The sequence below is a fragment of the Somniosus microcephalus genome, chromosome 17 (assembly GCF_052327205.1).
Source record: "Somniosus microcephalus isolate GS21.2 chromosome 17, FLI_Smic_1.0, whole genome shotgun sequence".
NCBI classification, from domain to species: domain Eukaryota; kingdom Metazoa; phylum Chordata; class Chondrichthyes; order Squaliformes; family Somniosidae; genus Somniosus; species Somniosus microcephalus.
The window spans coordinates 35,929,882-35,949,862 of NC_141003.1; the positions used below are offsets into that span (position 1 = coordinate 35,929,882).

The 19,981-nt window shown below is 45.7% G+C and overlaps 1 protein-coding gene across 4 annotated transcripts in view; it reads left to right on the plus strand.

Moving 5' to 3' along the window:
• Positions 1 to 19,981, plus strand: part of LOC147105635 (mucin-2-like) — a 210,490-nt gene that overhangs the window by 188,431 nt on the left and 2,078 nt on the right. For all 4 annotated transcript variants that reach the window (XM_086010175.1, XM_086010178.1, XM_086010177.1 and 1 more), the window contains 5 exons: positions 271 to 340; positions 10,874 to 10,974; positions 11,116 to 11,147; positions 13,505 to 13,615; positions 17,891 to 17,942. In XM_086010175.1, the coding sequence (XP_085866301.1) occupies positions 271 to 340; positions 10,874 to 10,974; positions 11,116 to 11,147; positions 13,505 to 13,615; positions 17,891 to 17,942 (366 nt within the window). The remainder of the gene's footprint in view (positions 1 to 270; positions 341 to 10,873; positions 10,975 to 11,115; positions 11,148 to 13,504; positions 13,616 to 17,890; positions 17,943 to 19,981) is intronic.

The window sequence follows — 19,981 nt, forward strand, 5'->3', positions numbered from 1 at the left end:
CTCTTGATTTTCTCCTGTTGAACAACAGACAAGGAATAGAAAAACTACACATTGCAGAAAATTCATTGATAATACGAATGACTTTAATTTCAAAGTTTTGAAATGTCTTAGTAGGAGTGCATGTTGGTGTTTCTGGCAGAACATTGGCATTTCTAGTTTCACTTCATTTAAAATTAGGCCATGATTTCTTTCACCTCTGATGGTTTATCTAACTGCGTAATTACAGTGTTTTGTGTATTTTATAATTTTTTTACACTTTTTTTTAAATAGATTTTACCTGCAATGAAACTTTTGTTTATAAGCCTTGTGAATCGAAGAAGGATGATTATTGTGAGGACAAGTAAGTAATGGTGCATTATTTTTTTACACAATTCCAGTTTGATTCTGATTTTTATATTACATTATGCTTATAAATAATTAGCATTAAAATTATTTTCTCCTCACCAGTTTGAGTACAACAAGCAAACAAACTGGCGAGTGGAATTTACCAATTTGCCCTCCTGCCACAGGCCTTTGTGCACCAGAATCACATTTCACCCTGCGCAGTCTGGAGTCACAGCCGGAGTCTTGTGAAACTCCTGAGGAAATTTAATAATATTTAGTATGCCAAAGATAACATTTAAAATTGATCTTAAACCCAGTTGCTCCTGACTCATGAAGCTGTGCTCTGCAGTTACACAAATTCATAAAATGACTCATTGCGCCTTGCTCAGTTGCTTGCCCAGACAGCATGACTAATGCCCCTCATACTGAACCAGTAGGTCCTATTTGAATGATTAGAGTAAAACTCTTGAAGCTACACTGTAACCCAAGTGTGGCAATCACAGTGCAATACCAATTCTTCCAGGTGGTCCTGTAATGTTAACAAATGCAAAAAGTCATGTCAAGCATGCAATATAACTAGGGCATAAGATCAGCAAGTAGTTATGTTCGAAATAATGGTTGACAACCAAATGTTCATTGTATTGCACCAGTAATGTAACCCAACTAGGTTTAAGATCGCTTTTTGAAAATATTATCTTAAGCATACTTAGTGTAAGCGGTTTTGATTCTAGCCCAATTGCTAGACGGGCGTTCGAATCGCCCCCACCTTACGAAAGTTCTATACCCGGGAATTATTATTCAGAGTGTAAATGGAATAAGTCACAGACAGGAATGCTTTTGTGAAAAATCATACTTATGTTTATTTGGTCTAACCTACACTGGCTAAAACATGCACTACTAAACAAAACCACTGTCTCTGTGGAGAATAAAATCCAGATTACAAACAACATACATACAGTACACAACTGGGGACTATAACAAGCAGTAATTCCCTTGTTGCTATGGTGGACTCTAATTCCACCCCTACCAACAAATTACCCAGTCGCATAAACCCCTTCGCCTGGCTGAACCAAACGAAGCTTCCACCCCAGAATAGCCTAAAAACTTCACTTCTGAGAAAAACCCTGAGCCCTTACACCTCACCCAGCTCGCCTGGGATATCTGCTTACCGGCTTGGGACACTTGAGACCATGCTTACCATCACACACAGTCGGCCTCGATCACTCCGCTCAGCGGCTTCTTCCTCTGGTACTACTTCTTGTTAGGTCGATCTTGGTGGAGCGAGAGAGAGAAAATGGTGGAAAAGTATTTAAAGGAGTCTTGCTACCCCTATTTTTCCCGCCAATCTTTAAAATCCTTTTGTTTCTAAGCACTCCAGTGCTTTAGTCAGTGATGGGCCATCATCAGACCCATGAGTATTCCGTGATTGGACTAATGGCCCTAAGTCTGGGACATCTCTCGGTCTTTGTGTTGGGAAAAACTGGCTCCTCTTTGGCTGGCTAGGCTAGTGGGTTCATTGTTCTGCTTCTCTTCTGAGATGGAGGTGAGAAGTGCTTTTGCATACTAGAGTGGCTTTCCAGTAGGTTCAAGTTCAACGGGTGCCTCAGGGTCCTCAGCCCCTTCGTCAATGCCCCCCCTCCTTTTTCCAGGGCTGTCGGGTAAACCCATACATTCTGGATGACTGACAGTTCTTTTGTCACAGCCAACTGCCATGTGTTCTCTGGAGTTTTACCAAACCAGTTTTTCACATATCTGCACAGGGCGATCCCATCACAGAGAAAATACCCTCAGAAAAATCCCATAAAGTCCACAAAATATTCTCGACTGAGTTCATTCTTCAAACAGAGATTTTGCGATCTCTTATTAGGGCTAAAAATTTGGGTATTTAGCTCCACCCGTTACTGCCACAATCGAGCGAAAAATGGCTTCCGTTCTTCCGCCAGCTGGTGGTGCATCATGCGACAGCTGCCATTTTGCGATGACCGGATGCCCTGCAGATGTCAGTAATCGCTGAAGCATTGAAGTTAAGCAGATTGTGACGTCAGTGAGTGTGCAACGCTCACTTGGTGCCCGATCTGTGACATGGATTTTGCCGCTGCACTTAACAACGACAGGCAGAGCAAGCATTCAGAAGCAGGAAGGAGGCAGCAGCAGTATTGAAAGGCATCATCAGCAATCACTTGGATGTGACTTGTTTATGCAGTTTGACTGGCTCTGTGCTACTTTTTGCCACTCCACCAGCTTTATTAACTTCTTTCAAGGTTCCAAGGTAACCGGGAGTGTTGTTGCAAGTGCAGAATACCTTCATTATTTTTAAAGGCTTCTGCTCACAACACTTGCTCACAGTTATGGGGGCTGTACTGGCAGGCAGCTTCGTGCTCCAGGATCTTCAGCAGAGGGAGTGGAAGCAGCGAGGAAGATGGGAACATTCGCGCAGAGGGAGGAAGAGGAGGAGGAGGGCCATAAGGGCTCTCAACAGGAGGCCTTACCCACCTAGGGTCTTCCAACAGCACTTCTCCTACCTCCACTTAAGCAAGGAGCAGTGTATTCGGAGGTTACGCTTCACCAAGGAGGTGGTTACAGAACTCTGCCACCTCCTGCAACCAGACCTGCAGCCTGAGAGCAGGGCGACCACTGCTCTCCTAGTGGCAGTCAAGGTCACCATGGCCCTCAATTTCTTCACCAGCAGATCCTTTCAGTCTGCAGCAGGAGACATAGCTAACATCTCAGAGAGAAGCGGGACGAGTGCGCATGTGGCTTTGCCAGAATAACGGGCTTCCCCATGGTGCAGGGCGCCATCGACTGCACACACATGGCTTTGCGGGCGCCACATAACAATCCTGAGATCGTCCGTAACCGCAAAGGCTACCACTCACTTAATGTGCATGTGGTGTGCGACCACGCACAGCGATTCCTCATGTCAGTGTCCACTATCCTGGCAGCAGCCATGATGCCTTCATTCTGTGTCAATCCGGTGTGCCAGCAATCTTCCAGCAAACTCGAGGGTGTCTGCTTGGAGACAAGGGTTAGCCGCTCTCCACCTGGCTCATGACTCCCCTCCGCAACCCCAACACTCGTGCCCAGCACTCATATCATTAGAGCCATGCTTCCACCAGGAACATCATCGAGCAGACCATCAGGCTACTGAATCAACAGTTCCGCTGCCTTGCCCACTCGGGAGAAGCCCTCCAGTACTCGGCGGAACGGGTGTCTCGTTTCGTGGTGATCTGCTGTATGCTCCACAACTTGGCCATCATGAGGGCGCAGCCCTTGCCACCAAGGATTGCAGCACCATCTCAGGAGGGAGGACAAGTGAGAGGAGGAGGAGGATGAGGACGAGGAGCAGGAGGATGAACACGAGGGAGGGAGGAGGCAGCAGGCAGCCATTCGTCCTTCTGGATGGGCTGTCCGTGAACGGCTCATCAGACTCCAATTCCAGTGAATGGAACTGCAGATTCCTGTTGCTCCCCACTACCCCATCATACCATCCCTGTCTCACGGAATATCACAGCGTCTTCCTGGGCACAAAGCTAAAATGAGAGACACCACAAAAGATTCCAAGCAAAATTAATAAATTTATCAAAAATCAATTCACACACATTTACAGGAAAAGTATTAACTATTTACTCTTGTGCAGTCCCTTAGTGCCTGTCGTTCGTGTGCCTTTTCCTAATCTAGAGCTCCTACGAAGTGCTCCCCCAATGGCTACAGCATGGCTAGTGGAAAGCTACTGAGTTTCCATGCGGGAGACTTCAGATGGCCTTGCAGGATGACCTCGAGCAGCTAGCTGTGGACCTAGAAGGCCCGGCTGTAGACTGCACCACCTCCGCATAGGCGGCAGCAATCTGGCTGGCTGACAATCAGCGGCAAGGGCAATGGCAGAGGTGGGAACAGGAATACTGTCATCCTGAGAGAGGGCAGCAGGGTCACTGACTCACTGCCACTCCCCTGGGGCAGCGCTTCAGCATTCCTAGCAATCTGTTGGAGCACAGATTGCTGGCCTGCTGTGACACCCTGCAAGCCCCAGTCGATGGTGGTAGACCCAGCCATGGTGGCAGCAGTCAGAGCTTGGGTAGCTTCAAGCTGAGACTGCATAAGAGCAATCTGAGCTTGGGTGACATCACACTGAGACTGCATGAGAGGAGTCTGAACTCCTGCTGCAGCACTAAGACATTGGATCGCTTCCGCCTGTGCTGCAATGAAAGCTGCAAAATCGCCTATCATGTCTGGGTCGACACGGTCTTTTTGGGAGTGTACCATCATTGCCAGGCTGGAAATCCTGGGCTCCATGCTCTGCGCAGATTCCCGTGCAATGTTGGAGGCAGACATTGCCGAGATGCACACTGGCAGGCTTGCCAATGCACCCATTAATTTGGTGTGCATGCCCATCACCCTTTGTCTGAAGGCTGCCCCATCGAGGTCCTCATCTGAGTCCTGTGCAGCAGAACTCGCATGTGAACTCGCCCTCCGGGGAGCTGGCCCCAAGCTACCCTTTCCCCCTGGCCTTGCTGCAGCCCATTCGTGCCCGGTGCCTCACCCTGTGCAGATCCTGCTTCTACACTAGCCTCTAAAGAACATGTAGTGCCAGCTTCTGAGCTGGTGTCTGTGAGTGACACCTGGTGCCTCACCCTGTGCAGATCCTGCTTCTACACTAGCCTCTAAAGAACACGTAGTGCCAGCTTCTGAGCTGGTGTCTGTGAGTGACAGTCAGAAACGGGAGAATTTATAATGGGGAACAAGGAAATGGCAGAGCAATTAAACAAATACTTTGGTTCTGTCTTCACGGAAGAGGACACAAATAACTTCCCAGAAATGCTAGGGGGCCAAGAGTCTAGTGAGAAGGAGGAATTAAAGGAAATTAGTATTATTAAAAAAATAGTGCTGGAGAAATTAATGGGACTGAAAGCCGATAAATCCCCAGGGCCTGATAATCTGCATCCCAGAGTACTAAAAGAGGTAGCCATGGAAATAGTGGATCCATTGGTTGTCATCTTCCAAAATTCTATAGATTATGGAACAGTTCCTGCAGATTGGAGGGTGGCAAATGTAACCCCACTATTTAAAAAAGGAGGGAGAGAGAAAACAGGAAACTACAGACCGGTTAGCCTAACATCAGTAGTAGGGAAAATGCTAGAGTCTATTATAAAGGATGTGATAACAGGACACTTAGAAAATATCAATGGGATTAGACAGAGTCACCATGGATTTATGAAAGGGAAATCGTTTTTGACAAACCTACTGGAGTTTTTTGAGGATGTAACTGGTAGAATAGATAAGGGAGAACCAGTGGATGTGGTGTATTTGCATTTTCAGAAGGTCTTTGATAAAGTCCCACATAAGAGGTTAGTGTGCAAAATTAAAGCACATGGGATTGGGGGTAATATACTGGCATGGATTGAAAATTGGTTAACAGAGAGTAGGAATAAATGGGTCTTTTTTGGGGTGGGAGGCGGTGACTAGTGGGGAACCGCAGGGAATCAGTGCTTGGGCCCCAGCTATTCACAATATATATCAATGATTTGGATGAGGGAACCGAATGTAATATTTCCAAGTTTGCTGATGACACGAAACTAGGTGGGATTGTGAGTTGTGAGGAGAATGCAAAGAGGCTTCAAGGTGCCTTAGACAAGTTGAGTGAGTGGGCAAATACATGGCAGATGCAGTATAACGTGGATAAATGTGAAGTTATCCACTTCGGTAGAAAAAACAGAAAGGCAGAGTATTATTTAAATGGTGATAGATTGGGAAATCTTGATGTACAAAGGGACCTGGGTGTCCTTGTACACCAGTCACTGAAAGCAAACATGCAGGTGCAGCAAGCAGTTAGGAAGGCAAATGGTATGTTGGCCTTTATTGCAAGAGGATTTGAATACAGGAGCAAGGATGTCTTACTACAGTTATCCAGGGCCTTGGTGAGATCACACCTGGAGTACTGTGGGCAGTTTTGGTCTTCTTACCTAAGAAAGGATATACTTGACATAGAGGGAGTGCAGCGAAGGTTCACCAGACTGATTCCTGGGATGGCAGGACTGTCGTATGAGGGGAGATTGGGTCGACTAGGCCTGTATTCACTAGAGTTTAGAAGAATGAGAGAGGATCTCATTGAAACGTATAAAATTCTGACAGGGCTAGAGAGACTGGATGCAGGGAGGATATTTCCCCTGGCTGGGGGTCGAGAATGAGGGGTCACTGTCTCAGGATATGGGGTAGAACATTTAGGACTGAGATGAGGAGCAATTTCTTCACTCAGAGGGTGGTGAACCTGTGGAATTCTCTACCACAGAAGGCTGTGGAGGCCAAGTCACTGAATATATTTAAGAAGGAGATAGGTAGATTTCTAGACACAAAAGGCATCAAGGGGTATGGGGAGAGAGCAGGAATATAGTATTGCGATAGAGGTTCAGCCATGATCATACTGAATGGCGGAGCGGGCTCGAAGGGCCGAATGGCCTACTGCTCCTATTTATCTATGTTTCTATGAAGTGTTGTGGTGTCGTCTTCCTCCTCCTCTTCTCCCGCCTCGCTCTCTTCGATGACATCGGAGACAGGCTGCTCTGGTGCTTGTTTATTATCTGAAAGCAGAAAGGCACACGAGTCGGGTTATGGTGAGGGGAGGGTGGTCGGAAGGCAGAAATGCATGCATATACCATGAGTAGCTTGAAAGTGAGAAAAGATTGTGGGATGAGGGGGAAGTGGGCAGGTGCAGTCTAATCGCAAGTCAGAATTGCCAGGAGCTTTGTTCACTTCTTAAAAGGGAGGTTCACTGATGCTGCAGCTCCTCATTCTCAGCATTGCTGGCTGTGCAGCTGCCTCAGCAAGCAGCAGCAGAACAAGGAGCTCGAGGACTGAATCAGGTGTGCTCATGGCAGATCCACACCCCAGGGAGAGAGCCTGCAGATTCTCTAGTGAAGCATTGGAGGCAATGGTTTTCGCTGTCGAGAGACGGAGGGCGGTGCTCTACCCGACAAGTGGCAGGAGCCCCTCGCTGCAAGTCTTCCGCAACATGTGGAGGGAGGTAGCACAGCAGGCCTCGGGCAGCACTGTGGTCCCCAGGACCCACACACAGTGTAGGAAGAAATTTCACAACCTCACTCGGGTGGTCAGGGTGGGTCAATGCTTCAACAAATGCTGCATGCCATCATCTGAATCTCAGTCTGCACACACTGTCCAAAGCACCACACCCTCAGCACTCACCCACCAACAATCACTACCTACCAACACTCACACCCACATCTCACACGTTGCTCACAATGACAGCTATTCAACTATGGCAGGTACATCTTCCAAACACATTGCTCCACACTCACTCACATACTTTCCTTTCTCTTGCAGGCCAAGGTGGCTCACAACGGGAGGGAGCAGGAGCGCACAGGCGGGGGACAAGCCGATACCCAACCACTGTCTGCGCTGGAGAATCGAGTGCTGCAGATCATTGGGCGCCTGGTGGTGGGCGCTGTGGCCACCGGCGACGTTGATCCCCTTGGGGACAATAACGGTATGTTCATCCCTACTCCTTCTCACATCCCACTTCCCCCTCACCCCACAAGCATTTCGCACTTTCCAGCTAATCATGCTGTATGCATGCATTTCTCCCTTCCTGTACCCCCCTCGCTTCACAACCCGACTCTTGTGCCTTTATACTTTCAGATAATGAGCAAGCAACTGAGGAGCCTGTCCCTGAGGGCACTGTAGAGAGCAAGGCAGGAGAAGAGGAGGAAGAACACACTGCGTCATTGCACCTCTCACCCGCATACACCAGCTCAGAAACTGGCACTACACGTTCTTTAGAGACTAGTATAGTCGTTTTCTTCTCTTCTTAGGCAGTCCCTCGGAACCGAGGATGACTTGCTTCCACACTAAAAATGAGTTCTCAGGTGACTGATGAGTCCAATGTGGGACCTACAGTCTCTGTCACAGGAGGGGCAGACGGTGGTTGAAGGGGCAGGTGGGTGGGATGCTTGGGTTGACGTGTACTCCTTCCGCTGTTTGTGCTTGGCTTCTGCTTGCTCCCAGCAAAGAGACTTGAGGTGTTCGGCGCCTTTCCGGATGCTTCTCCTCCACTTTGTGCGGTCTTGGGCAGCACTGTGGTCCCCAGGACCCACATACAGTGCAGGAAGAAATTTAACGACCTCACTCGGGTGGTCAGGATGAGTCTATGCTTCAACAAATGCTACATACCATCATCAAACCACAATCTTCACACACTGCCCAAAGCACCACACCCCCAGCACTCACCCACCAACAATCTCTACCTACCAACACTCTCACCCACATCTCACACCTTGCACACCTTCTTCTGGAAAGGCTAGTATAGTAGCGGGACCTGCACAGGGTGAGGCACCGGGGACGAGTGGGCTGCAGCAAGGCAGGGGGAAAGGGTAGCTCAGGGGCCAGCTCCCAGGAGGGTAAGTTTGCGCGCGAGTTCTGCTGCACAGGACTCCGATGAGGACCTTGATGGGGCGGCATTTAGAAGAAGGGTGATGGTCATGCACAGGGAGATGTTAGCTGCAATGGCAAGAGTGCCCAAGCGCTTCTTGGCAATGATAAGGAGCCTGGAGGAGTCCGCCTCCAACATTGCACAAGGCTCTGCGCACACCATGAAGCCCATCATTTCCAGTCCACAAAGGATGGTAGACTCCCAGAGACACTGTGTCGACCCAGACGTGATGCTGCCTGTGATGGGCGATCTGGTCGCTTCCATTGCAGCACAGGCGGAAGTGACGCAACGTCTTAGTGTTGTAATGCAGTCTATGCTTGGTGGCATCCAATCTCGGGCTGCTCTCATGCAGTCTCAGCTTGATGCCACGCAAGCTCTGACTGCTGCCATCGTGGCTGGGTCGACCACCATCCACCGGGGCTTTCATGGTGTCACAGCAGGCCAGCAATCTCTGCTCCAGCAGATTGCTAGTGATGCTGAGGTGCTGCCCCAGGGGAGTGGCAGTGGGTCAGTGGAGCAGGAACCTGCTGTCCTCTCTCAGGATGACAGTATTCCTGCTCCCACCAGTGCCACTCTGCCATTGCCCTTGTCGCTGCCTGTCATCCAGCCAGCCCAGACTGCTGCTGCCTATGCTGAGGTGGTGCAGTCTAGAGCCGGGCCTTGCAGGTCCAGAGCTGGTCGAGGGCATCCTGCAAGGCCATCTGAAGTCTCCCGCACAGACACTCAGCAGCCTTCCACCAGCCATGCTGCAGCCACTGGGCCAACACTTCATAGGAGCACTAGAGTAGGCAAAAGCACAGTAATGATAGGCACTAAGGGATTGCACAAGGGTGAATAGTTAATATTTTTGGTGTAAATATGTGTTCACTATTTTTTGATAAATTTATTAGTTCACTTGCCATTCTTTTGTGGTGTCTGTCACAGAATCACAGAAACCCCACAGTGCAGATAGAGGCCATTTCGGCCCATCGAGCCTGCACCGACACATATCTCACCCTATCCCCGTAACCCCACGTATTTAATCCCCCTAACACTAAGGGTCAATTTTATCATAGCCAATCAACCTAACCCGCACATCTTTGGACTGTGGGAGGAAACCGGAGCACCCGGAGGAAACCCACGCAAACACGGGGAGAATGTGCAAACTCCACACAGACAGTCACCCGAGGCCGGATTTGAACCCGGGTCCCTGGCGCTGTGAGGCAACAGTGCTAGCCACTATGCCACCGTGCTGCCCTTCATTTCAGCTTTGTGGTGTGATGTGGCCTGCGAGAGGGATGGAATGATGGGGATTTGGTGAGCAAAGGGGATCTGGGCTTTAAGTCATCCTAGTGTGAGGCTGGAGGTCTGTTTGGAGGAGGTGGCAGAGTTCTGTAACCACCTCCTTGGTGAGGCAGAGCTGTCTAATACACTGCTCCTCACCTAATTGAAGGTAGGAGAAGTGCTCTCTGAATACCCTCAGAGGGTAAAGCCTCCTGGTGAAAGCCCTGATGTCCCTCCTCATCCCTCTGCGCACTTGTTCCTGTATTTCTCGCAGCCTACATTCCCTCCGCCATAGATCCTGGAGGCCGAGGTATAGTCCCCATTAATGTTGTCAAGTGTAGCAGTTTGAATCTTTGAAGAATAAATGTAGCTACTTTGTAGTATAAATGTAGCTACTTTTAATTTGCCAGAAGACTCCTGATACAAAAGAACCTGCAAATTACTGAATGAAACTGTTGCAGTGGGTGAAACTGACAAGAAACCACTGAAACTGCACTCACCTGACAGCTGCGAGTGATTACTGATGATCCCTTTAAATAACGTCCCTGGAGCCGGCTTCCTAGTGCTGAACGCCAGCTCTCCCTGTCAGTGTTTACTCCAGGTGCTGAGGTAGGTGGCGACAATCAATTTAGCAAATCGGGCTGTGAGCGTTGCACACTCACTGACATCATGATCTACCTGGTGTTGACGCTCCCGGCAATACTCAGTTTCCAATCCATATGGGGGGGGGGGGGCCCGGATTTAGCATGTGGTGCTGGATTCGGCTCGCCCTGGCGATACTGCTCTGGTGCTAACGGGAGGTGCTAAGGGGACAAATTTTTCCCCCTAACTGTTCATTCTCGTTTTCAGTACAGTGAAAGAGGGGTTGAAGTTGACCTCTTTTGAGGAAGGCTGCTTTTGCCCAAGTGGAATGAAGCTATCTGAAGACAAGACCACCTGTGTTCATACATGTAAGTTTATTTACCTTAACTCAATAGGAAATCCTCTTGATAGTTTTTTAGTTAATAAAAATAGTAGGTATTAATGATCAGTTTTGAACACTGTGTCATTTAAAATCACAGAACTGATGAAGTTTTTTTTTAAAACAACAGGTTGCCTGGACAGTACAGGAAAACGGAGAGAGGTAAGTGATTCAGAATTTAATATTTTTATGCAGAATATATTTGTAAACACATTTATTAACTGTGGTACACTTGTGATATCAGGGATAGACAATCTTTCTCTTCACTCCCACTGGAACAATGACGTTGGGACCTTTGATCAGTTATGGAGGATATATTTGGAAAAGAAAATGGGCTCAAAGCAATTATCTGCCTTTCACAATCGTGTCATTTTATTACATTTGACCAGTGGTGCCTTCTATTAACTGTAAGGTGTTCTACATCTAATGGCCCAGAAATTCGGGTCGGGGGCTTCCCGCGGGTGTAAGCCCCCGACTTGCACTTACCTTGCGCGCCGGCAGTTGAGCTGTAGGGCCCCGTGGAATTCCGCTCCGGGGCCTGGCCCAGCTGCCGGTGCGCTGTGCTTGCGTGTCCCAGGGGCGTAGTTAGTGCGATGCGTCCCCTGGGATCACGTGAGCCATGGGCAGCCAATCGGAGGAGGAAAAAGCCCATTCATAAGATTGACAGGAAGACCTGTCAAAACTTATGAATACTACGGCCCCAAAATAGCAGTAAACCTTCAAATAATTTTTTTTTAAATCACACTTTTTAGATAAACTATAAATTACATTAAATAACTATTTTAAACAATAACTTAAATTTTTGAAAAAAATAATTTTATATTCTAACGGGGCTAAAAATAAACTTACCTTGCTTTAAAGTATTTAAAAATAATAAACCTGTGGAAAAAATGTTTTAATTTTAATTAATTCACCACTTACCTTGTAAAAAGCAGGCCTTATGCCTGCTTTTTACATTTCTAAATACTGCAGGCTTACGATCCCGGGAAAACCTGCAAAAAAAACCTACGTTCAAAGCGCACGCGCAGCCTCTCCTGCGCGCGCGTTCGACCTCTGAACCTCTTCGTTCAGTGGATCAGAAGTGCCGGTTTCCTGCGCATGCACAGTGCATGCAGAAGACCGGCACTTCCATTGGGCCTACGGGTGAGTACCCCATGCGTACTCACCCGTGGAGACCCGAATTTCTGGGCCAAATATGTTCAATAAATGAAATGCAGCAGTTGCCTTGATTTCCGAAATACAAGTACTTGGCTGAAAGTTGCACATCTCAACCAGACATACCAAACGGTGAAAACAATGCACTAAAATGGCGATTTACTGTACTGCTTTAAGTGTCAATATTGCCCAGATTGCTAACGCTGTTACTGCACAGTTTTGTTGAGAAAGTGCGGCACCTGGTGAAAAGACCTGCAGTAATTTGAAGACTGGCTTGCAGCAGGTGGGAAGTGCACAAGAGTCATAACTCTGGATATTGCTGCTTTAAGACTTTACTTTGATGGCAGCTTCCAGGCTTGTAGGTTTGAGTACAACCAAATAAAGAAACAACCATTTAAATGCAATTACACTTAGTTTTCTACAACAGCTGTAATTTCTACCTGCGAACAAACACAAACCTAAACATGACAGAGGAGAATGTTTGTGTTTCTCCCCAACTTCTGTCATGACTTCAGCAGAAACCCCAGATAAATTGTGTAAATGGCCATTTATGTCATTTCTCCGGGGCTTTCACTGATCTCCTGCTGGATACCCCCTGTGAAAATTCCAGGCAAGCAATTCTATTCAACCACAGTTGTAACTCTGCTTCACTACTTTGAGGTTAATAATTGTTATTCTCCTGCAATAGTTGTCAATGTTTGTTTTACGTGTAACCAGGACATTGGTCCTGAAAATTCACAGCCCTTCCAATATACTCCCTGGAGGAGTCCACCAGAAGGTTTGGAAGTTAGGCTGGGACTCAGCCTGGTGCAAAAATTCCAGCTGGGCCGGGTAACGGGGTGGAGCCTCAGCCCACCTCTTACAAGGTGTAAGAGAAAGCAGGGCTGGGGCAGAGACTCTGGACATCAGAGTTCCCTTCACTTGGTGAGACCAGGCATACCAAATGGTGGATGTGAGGCCAAGATCAGGGCCTGGAACCCTGAAAAGGGTGAAGTATTTTTAAAATACTTTTACACGCAGTACTTTTGCATACAGGCAAAGACTTTCCAGCCTCTTCAGTGGGCGGGCGTCCAAAATGCACCTCTTGAGTGCCATGAGTGTGGAACTGACGGGATCCATCCCTAACCTCGCAAACCTTGGTAGGGTCAGCAACGGAAGTCCCACTGGGATGCACACTCTCTGTGAATCTTCAGGACCATTATATTTAACAAAACAAGTACTGTATATTGAGATTATTTACAGTGTTAATTGTGGAAACTGTCCCCTTAACGCAAGAACTGGTGACATTACATTGTTTGTTTAATTTGTTTGGAAAACATCAGTTGAATTTACTTATTTTATTACTTTGTATCTTTCATTCCTAGAATGGTGCAAGGTGGATTGATCGCAACAATAACTGTACTTCCTACACATGTTTTAAATCTGAGGTAGTAACACAGAAAAAGACGTGCGTCACTCAGCCTACTTGCAAAGAGGTTTGTACAGTACATTGTTTCTATTTACCAGACGTTTCCTCATCGTGGGGGATCTTAATCAAGAACAGATAAATGGTTGGATGTAAACTATTGTTTAAATACAATTACTATAAACATTATTTCTTGGTGAATAAACATGACATTTTAGAGCATTAAAAATTGCAAAAGAATTTTAAATGTAGAAAATAATCTAGCATGAACTGAGACGCTTTATTTAATTTTTGAACATCTGAAACAAAATATGTACCACAATATTCTGTTTAAATATATAAAACGGTTTAAAAATGTGGGTTATAGAATGCAGGTATTTGTATCACCAACTATTGCTAAGCCTGGTCAGTATAGTTTGATTATCCATCAGATATCGAAACAGGAAACTGTTACTTTGCTATTGCCTCCATGTCAGGATTAATATTACTGTAGGATGTAGAATTGATTTTTCTGCTCAGTTTATGATGATGCAGAACTTAATCATACAATAGTATATTTCAGTAGAAAACTTAATAACTGCAAGGTGTTTATGAATATTACTGAAATTATCCATATGATTTGCAGACTTGTAGTTATTACAGGTGTTGCATCTGCAGGTTATAGTCACTGGTTGATCTCCTGTGCCAATGCGCACAGACAAACTTCTTTCTCTACCTGTAATTGTCTCTTTGCTTGACCTCTTCTCTAATTTTCTTTTCCCCATCTCCATCTTTCTGTGGCCACTCCCACCTCCATTTCCCACTTTCTTGGTTTATATGTGGCTGTCACATATTTTCATTAGCCTGGAATTTATGGTCAGTGGCGAAGCGAAGGCGTCCACTGCTGGCCCCGAAGTAAGCTTTGCACAAAGATCTCATGATCTCTGTGTCGAGAATTTCGGATTTTCTGACACGTAATTCAAATCAACGCAAGTTAATGGGGTTTCCCAGTGAAGAGTTACTGTGACCGCAACAAGCTGTCTAAGCAGCCAATCAAAATACAGAATTCTCAGACAGCGAACCAGGAAGTGGGTAAGCTCCCAATATTCTACATTTTTAAAACTGTTAGAGAGAGCAAAACAACAATTGGGACTCTCACGTGGGGAAAAGGCAAACCTGAAATAAAAATGGACAAACTTTAAAAAATATATATTTTTTAAGTTTCTTAATTTCAATTTTTGTTAAAATGGATAAATTTGACCGCACAAAATTAAAATGAGTTTTTCAGGACCATAACCTTTGTTTAGCAGTCAATACATTGTCAAAACCCCAGTTACACTGTAAGGGGTGGTATTTGGGGTCAGCTTCACCTCTGACTTATGAGCGGTTCGAATCGTTCCCACTCCCTTGGTTCTAGACCTTGGACTTATTTGGGGGTTGTGATAAAGGGGCAGCAGCCAACTGATTTTGGTGTAAGAACTTGGATTTTTATTTGAGAAAGAAAATACAACACAATAATAATACTCTAATAAAATGGGGAAAACACTTCGACATACACGAGGGAAAAATTACAGTAGACCAATATCTCACCCCTCCCAATCCCATCTTACTAGCTAAGTTAGGCTCTGAAGGACCAGGGATAATGCTCATCAAAGCGACTCCTTGACAGTTGAGCTGGTTCGCGGTTTCAGGGTTCGCTAGATGTGTTGGTTGGTGCCTGCCGTATCCCAGTTGGTTGTTTCGTAAGGCCCTTGTTGCCGCGAGGTGTCTGATGGTCACTGAAACTGTTGCTCTGGTTTCTTCTTGTGTGTTGACCTGCTTCCAGAACTGTGAACTTCTTTGAACTCGATGAAATCCTGAGAACTGTAGAGCTTGTAGAGAACTTGTTGTAACTGTGTAACTGCTGAACTGAACTGCTGAACGAGTCTTTCGAACTTATTGACTTCTCTGTCTTTAGAAAACAGGCTTTCAATTATACTAATTGGAGCCTCCTAATCTTAAATTGTTTAATCGGTTTCAGGATGGCTTCCTGAGTTGTTGAAGTAGTTTAAAAATGTGAGAAGTAGTTTCGGGATGGTTTTCTTGAGCTGTTGAGCTCTTATCTAATTGTATTGAATTGTCCTCAAGCTTTGAGTTTACTGTGGGGCCTGAGATTCTTTGTAGGTTGGCTAAACGATTTGTTTTATGCATGTTTTTGGATGGGTCTTGTGAGGCTGTTCTTCCGTGGGTCTATTGTTAGCATGTAAATTTCTTGATAGGGGCTGTGATGTTTATAGTTCCCCCAGACAGTTTGACTATCTCGAATACCCAAACTGTCTACTGCAGAGGAAGATCCCATTTCTTTGTTGCAGCCTTTTTCCCAAACATGCCTGAACATGTCCTTTTAAAATGCCAAGTCTGTTTCTGACCTTGAATCTCCTCGTTAGGCCCAACATGCCCTTTTATGACTCCTGATGGTTTTAGCAAGGGTCCAGTGTCATTTTAATAGGGTTATCCTTTTCGTTTTGGGGGATCTGTAAATTTTGAGAATCTAACAACACCTAATTCCTTTGGGTCTAACTTTTAACCGGGTATTTAACAGTGTAATTACCACGGATGTGCTGAAGTTTTCATCAGTTTCCATGACGTGAGTGATGACACTGATTGCGGCTCTGTGGGGGGTCCGCAGTGCTGCCTGTGGAGGAGCAGTGAATGACAGGCCACAACTCCACGACTTCCACATTCCGCTGCGCGTGCACTAAATCCTCAAGTTGCGATCAGTTTCAAAGGCACAATGATGGCGAACGCTGCCCTTTCACTGGCATCAGGGCCGCAAACTCTGGGCCATCATTGTTTCCGTTTGTCTCTAACTTTTTTATTGTGCCTTACCGTCTCCCTGTATTCCTATCGTACATTGGGCCTGATTTTTGTCCTTTGACTTCCCCTCCCCACCCCGAAACTCTGCTGCATGAGCAGGAGTCAGGCAGAGCACACCAGAAATGCACTCCACATGGTGGGGGGAATTTTCCCAGCCCTATGGAGGCGGGACTTCCGGGAAAATGGCAGAAACTGGGAGCGGATACCGAACCCGCCCCCAACCTGCCTCCATCTTCCCGGGAGGCGGGTCCCAAAGTCGGGCAGGGAGTTAACAGGCAGTTTTGAGGCTTATCCCCATTTTACCCCTGCAAGTGCGGGCTTCCCAACAGCTGCGAACCTCGCCAGGGTCAGCGAGGCGAGCAGTGGGTCTGCAGGGGTGAGAGGGATCGAAAAGTCCGCTGTGGAGGTGAGCGATGGGTGAAAGTGTGCAGAGGTAAGTATGAGAGGTGAGTGTAAAGTGTTAGAAAAAGTATACTTACCTTTGTTTCTTCCTGCAGGCTTCAACCCTTGGGGATTGGAGGTGCCCCATCTCAACGGCAGGGATGACAGAATGGCTGCTGCATTCTCAGATGCAGCAGCCATCTGATTTCTGCTGAGGAAAGAGGTTTTGGTGAGTCTTTGTGCAAGGACTCACCTTAGAACAGAGATTGTCAGTGTTTGACAGCTTCTCAAAGCTGTCAAACGCTGACAATTCCTCTGTCAAAAGTTTTCGACAGGTGAAACGTCATACGCTGACGTCCTCTGTCACCGGCTTTCCCTTAGTTGGCCAGCTAAGGTCAATCAAGGAAAAACAGCGTGGGTTGGCCAGACGTCGTTGGGAGTGGGACTGAAACCCGACAACCAGCAGTCCCGCCCCCAACGCGCCCCCATTGAGAAAATCCATCCCGGCATGTCTGAATCTGCACATATTTCTGGGTACAGGTCATTAAGCCCCAGTGTTCACCTAGTGTAGGCCTGTAGTAGCAGTACTGACTGCCAACTGTGCAGCCTTCTGTCTCCTGGCTAGAAACGAAACATTCCCTCGGCACAAAGGAGAGCAAAATCTCCCCCTTTAAATTCTACAATTCTTTGTGCGTGTGTTTCTCTTTTTCTTTCTTTTCTGTATGTCACTACTCTTTCCTTCTCTTAAAAAATATATAAAATTGGTGGCTGGGACTTTCAACAATTCAAACAGGCAGCAAAAATAGATGTCATAAAAGTGATGAAAAGAGAAATACATCAGTGGGGACTCTGAGCCGCAGAAACAGGTTACTGAATAACAGTTCTTAAAAATGGATGGTAATTCTCCCATGTGTCATAGAATTTATTTTAAATTGAGCACATTGTTTGTGAAGTGGTTTGAGGCATTTCTGAAAGACATGAACAGAATATAAATAGAAGTCTTAATTTCTTCCTTTTTTCAGTCATACATTAACACATATGATCATCTCTACATTCTTAAAGTCTTATCGCTATATATTCAAAGAGCATGTACGATATTAACTCTTTACTGTTAATTCTCTTTGTTTAGTCTGAGAGAAAATGGGATGAAGATAACTGCTGCTATAAGTGCCCAACTCCAGGTAACCATTTAATTATGTTACACTCAAATTCATTAATATACGAGTCGATCTCTTGTGGTGTTGCACATGAGTAGTCAAGACCAAACTGCTGCAGTGCATGGTGGGGGAGTCTGTGAGTAGGAAAAGTAGCTCAATGAAGAGGGGTGGGGGTTAGAAAAATATCTCAGCAGGGCTGTTGGAAAAGTACCTCGGGGTGAGGGTTGCCCTGATTTTCCAATGAATAAAGTTTCTGACTTTTCACCAAATGAGGAGGCCTCAAGTTTTTTTGAACATTGAAGGGGTTGATATTTTAAAAACATATTCCAATATTTTTGCTTTTACAGTAATAGGCACTGAATTTATTTTAGTGAATAGGTCCAGATTTTGCAAACATTGAAGGGATTCCTGTACTTTAGTTTTGAAAAGATCCTGTTTCTTTTTAAAAAACCCAGAGATGGCTGCATTAATTTCAGAACTGGCAAGAATTCCTCAGGTTTGTTCCTGACACAAAGTATAATGGTTTAAGGCATTCTGGCATTACTGGCATTGATAGCAAACCTCTACACTGAAACTCCTGATTACAGTGTCACCTACAGAAGTAACAAGTATTGCAGATAAATGTGGACACTTTTATAAATGGGCTTTTCCATTGGACCAGATTGACAGTGGGTGTTTCAATGCATTTTGAAATGGACTGTTGTGGTCTACCTACCATTTGTAATATACAAATAAATGGTGATTCTTCCTTAAAGCAATATTGAGTCAGTATTTAAATAAAAGTAAGGTCCCTATTGAGATAAGTGCATCACGTGGTGTGGTGCTGATCTATATAGATCAAGAAGGTTCCAGGTTCTGATCTTGGTCTGTGTGGAGCTGACTGATTTCACTCAGTATAATTCAGGGTACAATTGGTTTCAGTGTCCTCTAGGTTAGTGAGGAGGAAAATAAAAGCTCATTGCTGTGACATTCTAGTATATTTTTCCTGTGAGATTTGTGCCTCAAACAATCTTTAAATAGATGTCCATGACATTTCAAATTGTCATTGAGGAAATTAGAAATGGAATGTTTTGTCTTGTGTGCCAGGGGAGTTATGTCTTTGGAAAATCTCCAAGTTAGTTATGTATGAAATATAAACAGAAAAAGCTGGAAACATTCAGCAGATCAAATAGCATCTAGGAGAGAGAAACCGAGTTAATGTTTCAGGTGGGTGACCTTTCATCAGAGGTTAGTTATGTGTGTCCTCTCTTCCTGATTCCATGCTGGTTATCTCTCTCCAGGTTGTGCACAGCATGGTGGGAGAAGTTGCTGGCCTCATCCAAAAAAACTCTTTAGGGTTTTGGAGATTTATATAGACATCAAAAAAAAGAGAAATATCTTGTGCACCTTACTGACTGTCCCAAATAATTCACACAGGCACCATTATCGACGGTCACTAACAATAGGTGTGCAAACCCTTTGTGCTCAACCCATTGCAGTTGGTGCCTCAGGCCACTGTCGCATTTCTCCATTCGAGTGAGCTGAGAATGTGTTCATGTAACCTGGCTACAGCTGATCGGACAACTACCGTCACAAACCACTTGGTGGAGCGCAGCGATGACGTGTAGTGGTTTAGTGTATCAAAGAAATTAAGTTGTAGAAAGACAGGAATGTGAAAGAGTGAAAACTTAGAAAAAAGTAATAAATAGAGGAATGCATTAGGAAAAAGAATGTAAACAGTAGTCAAAAGGTTAAACTTTATTTAACATCACAGATGAATCATATGACTCACCACCCAAACTCAACATTCTCTGTTGCGTCCAATTTTGGATAGGCTCGTGGAGAAAAATTTCAACCCAAGTGTCAGTTGGCTATTTAGTCATGTTGTGCATCACAGTCCATTGTTAATTTGTTCCTACCTAACATCTGCATTTTCAGTAGGTTTCACTAACTAGCCATCAAAAGCACGAACCCAGTTGATTTTTCCCCTTCCTAGTTCAGATGTACCAAGGCCAGCTGTAGCAGCTCTATTACCACCCTGGTCTCTATGGCTCAGTACCAATCGCTTTGTTTTACAGCCAATA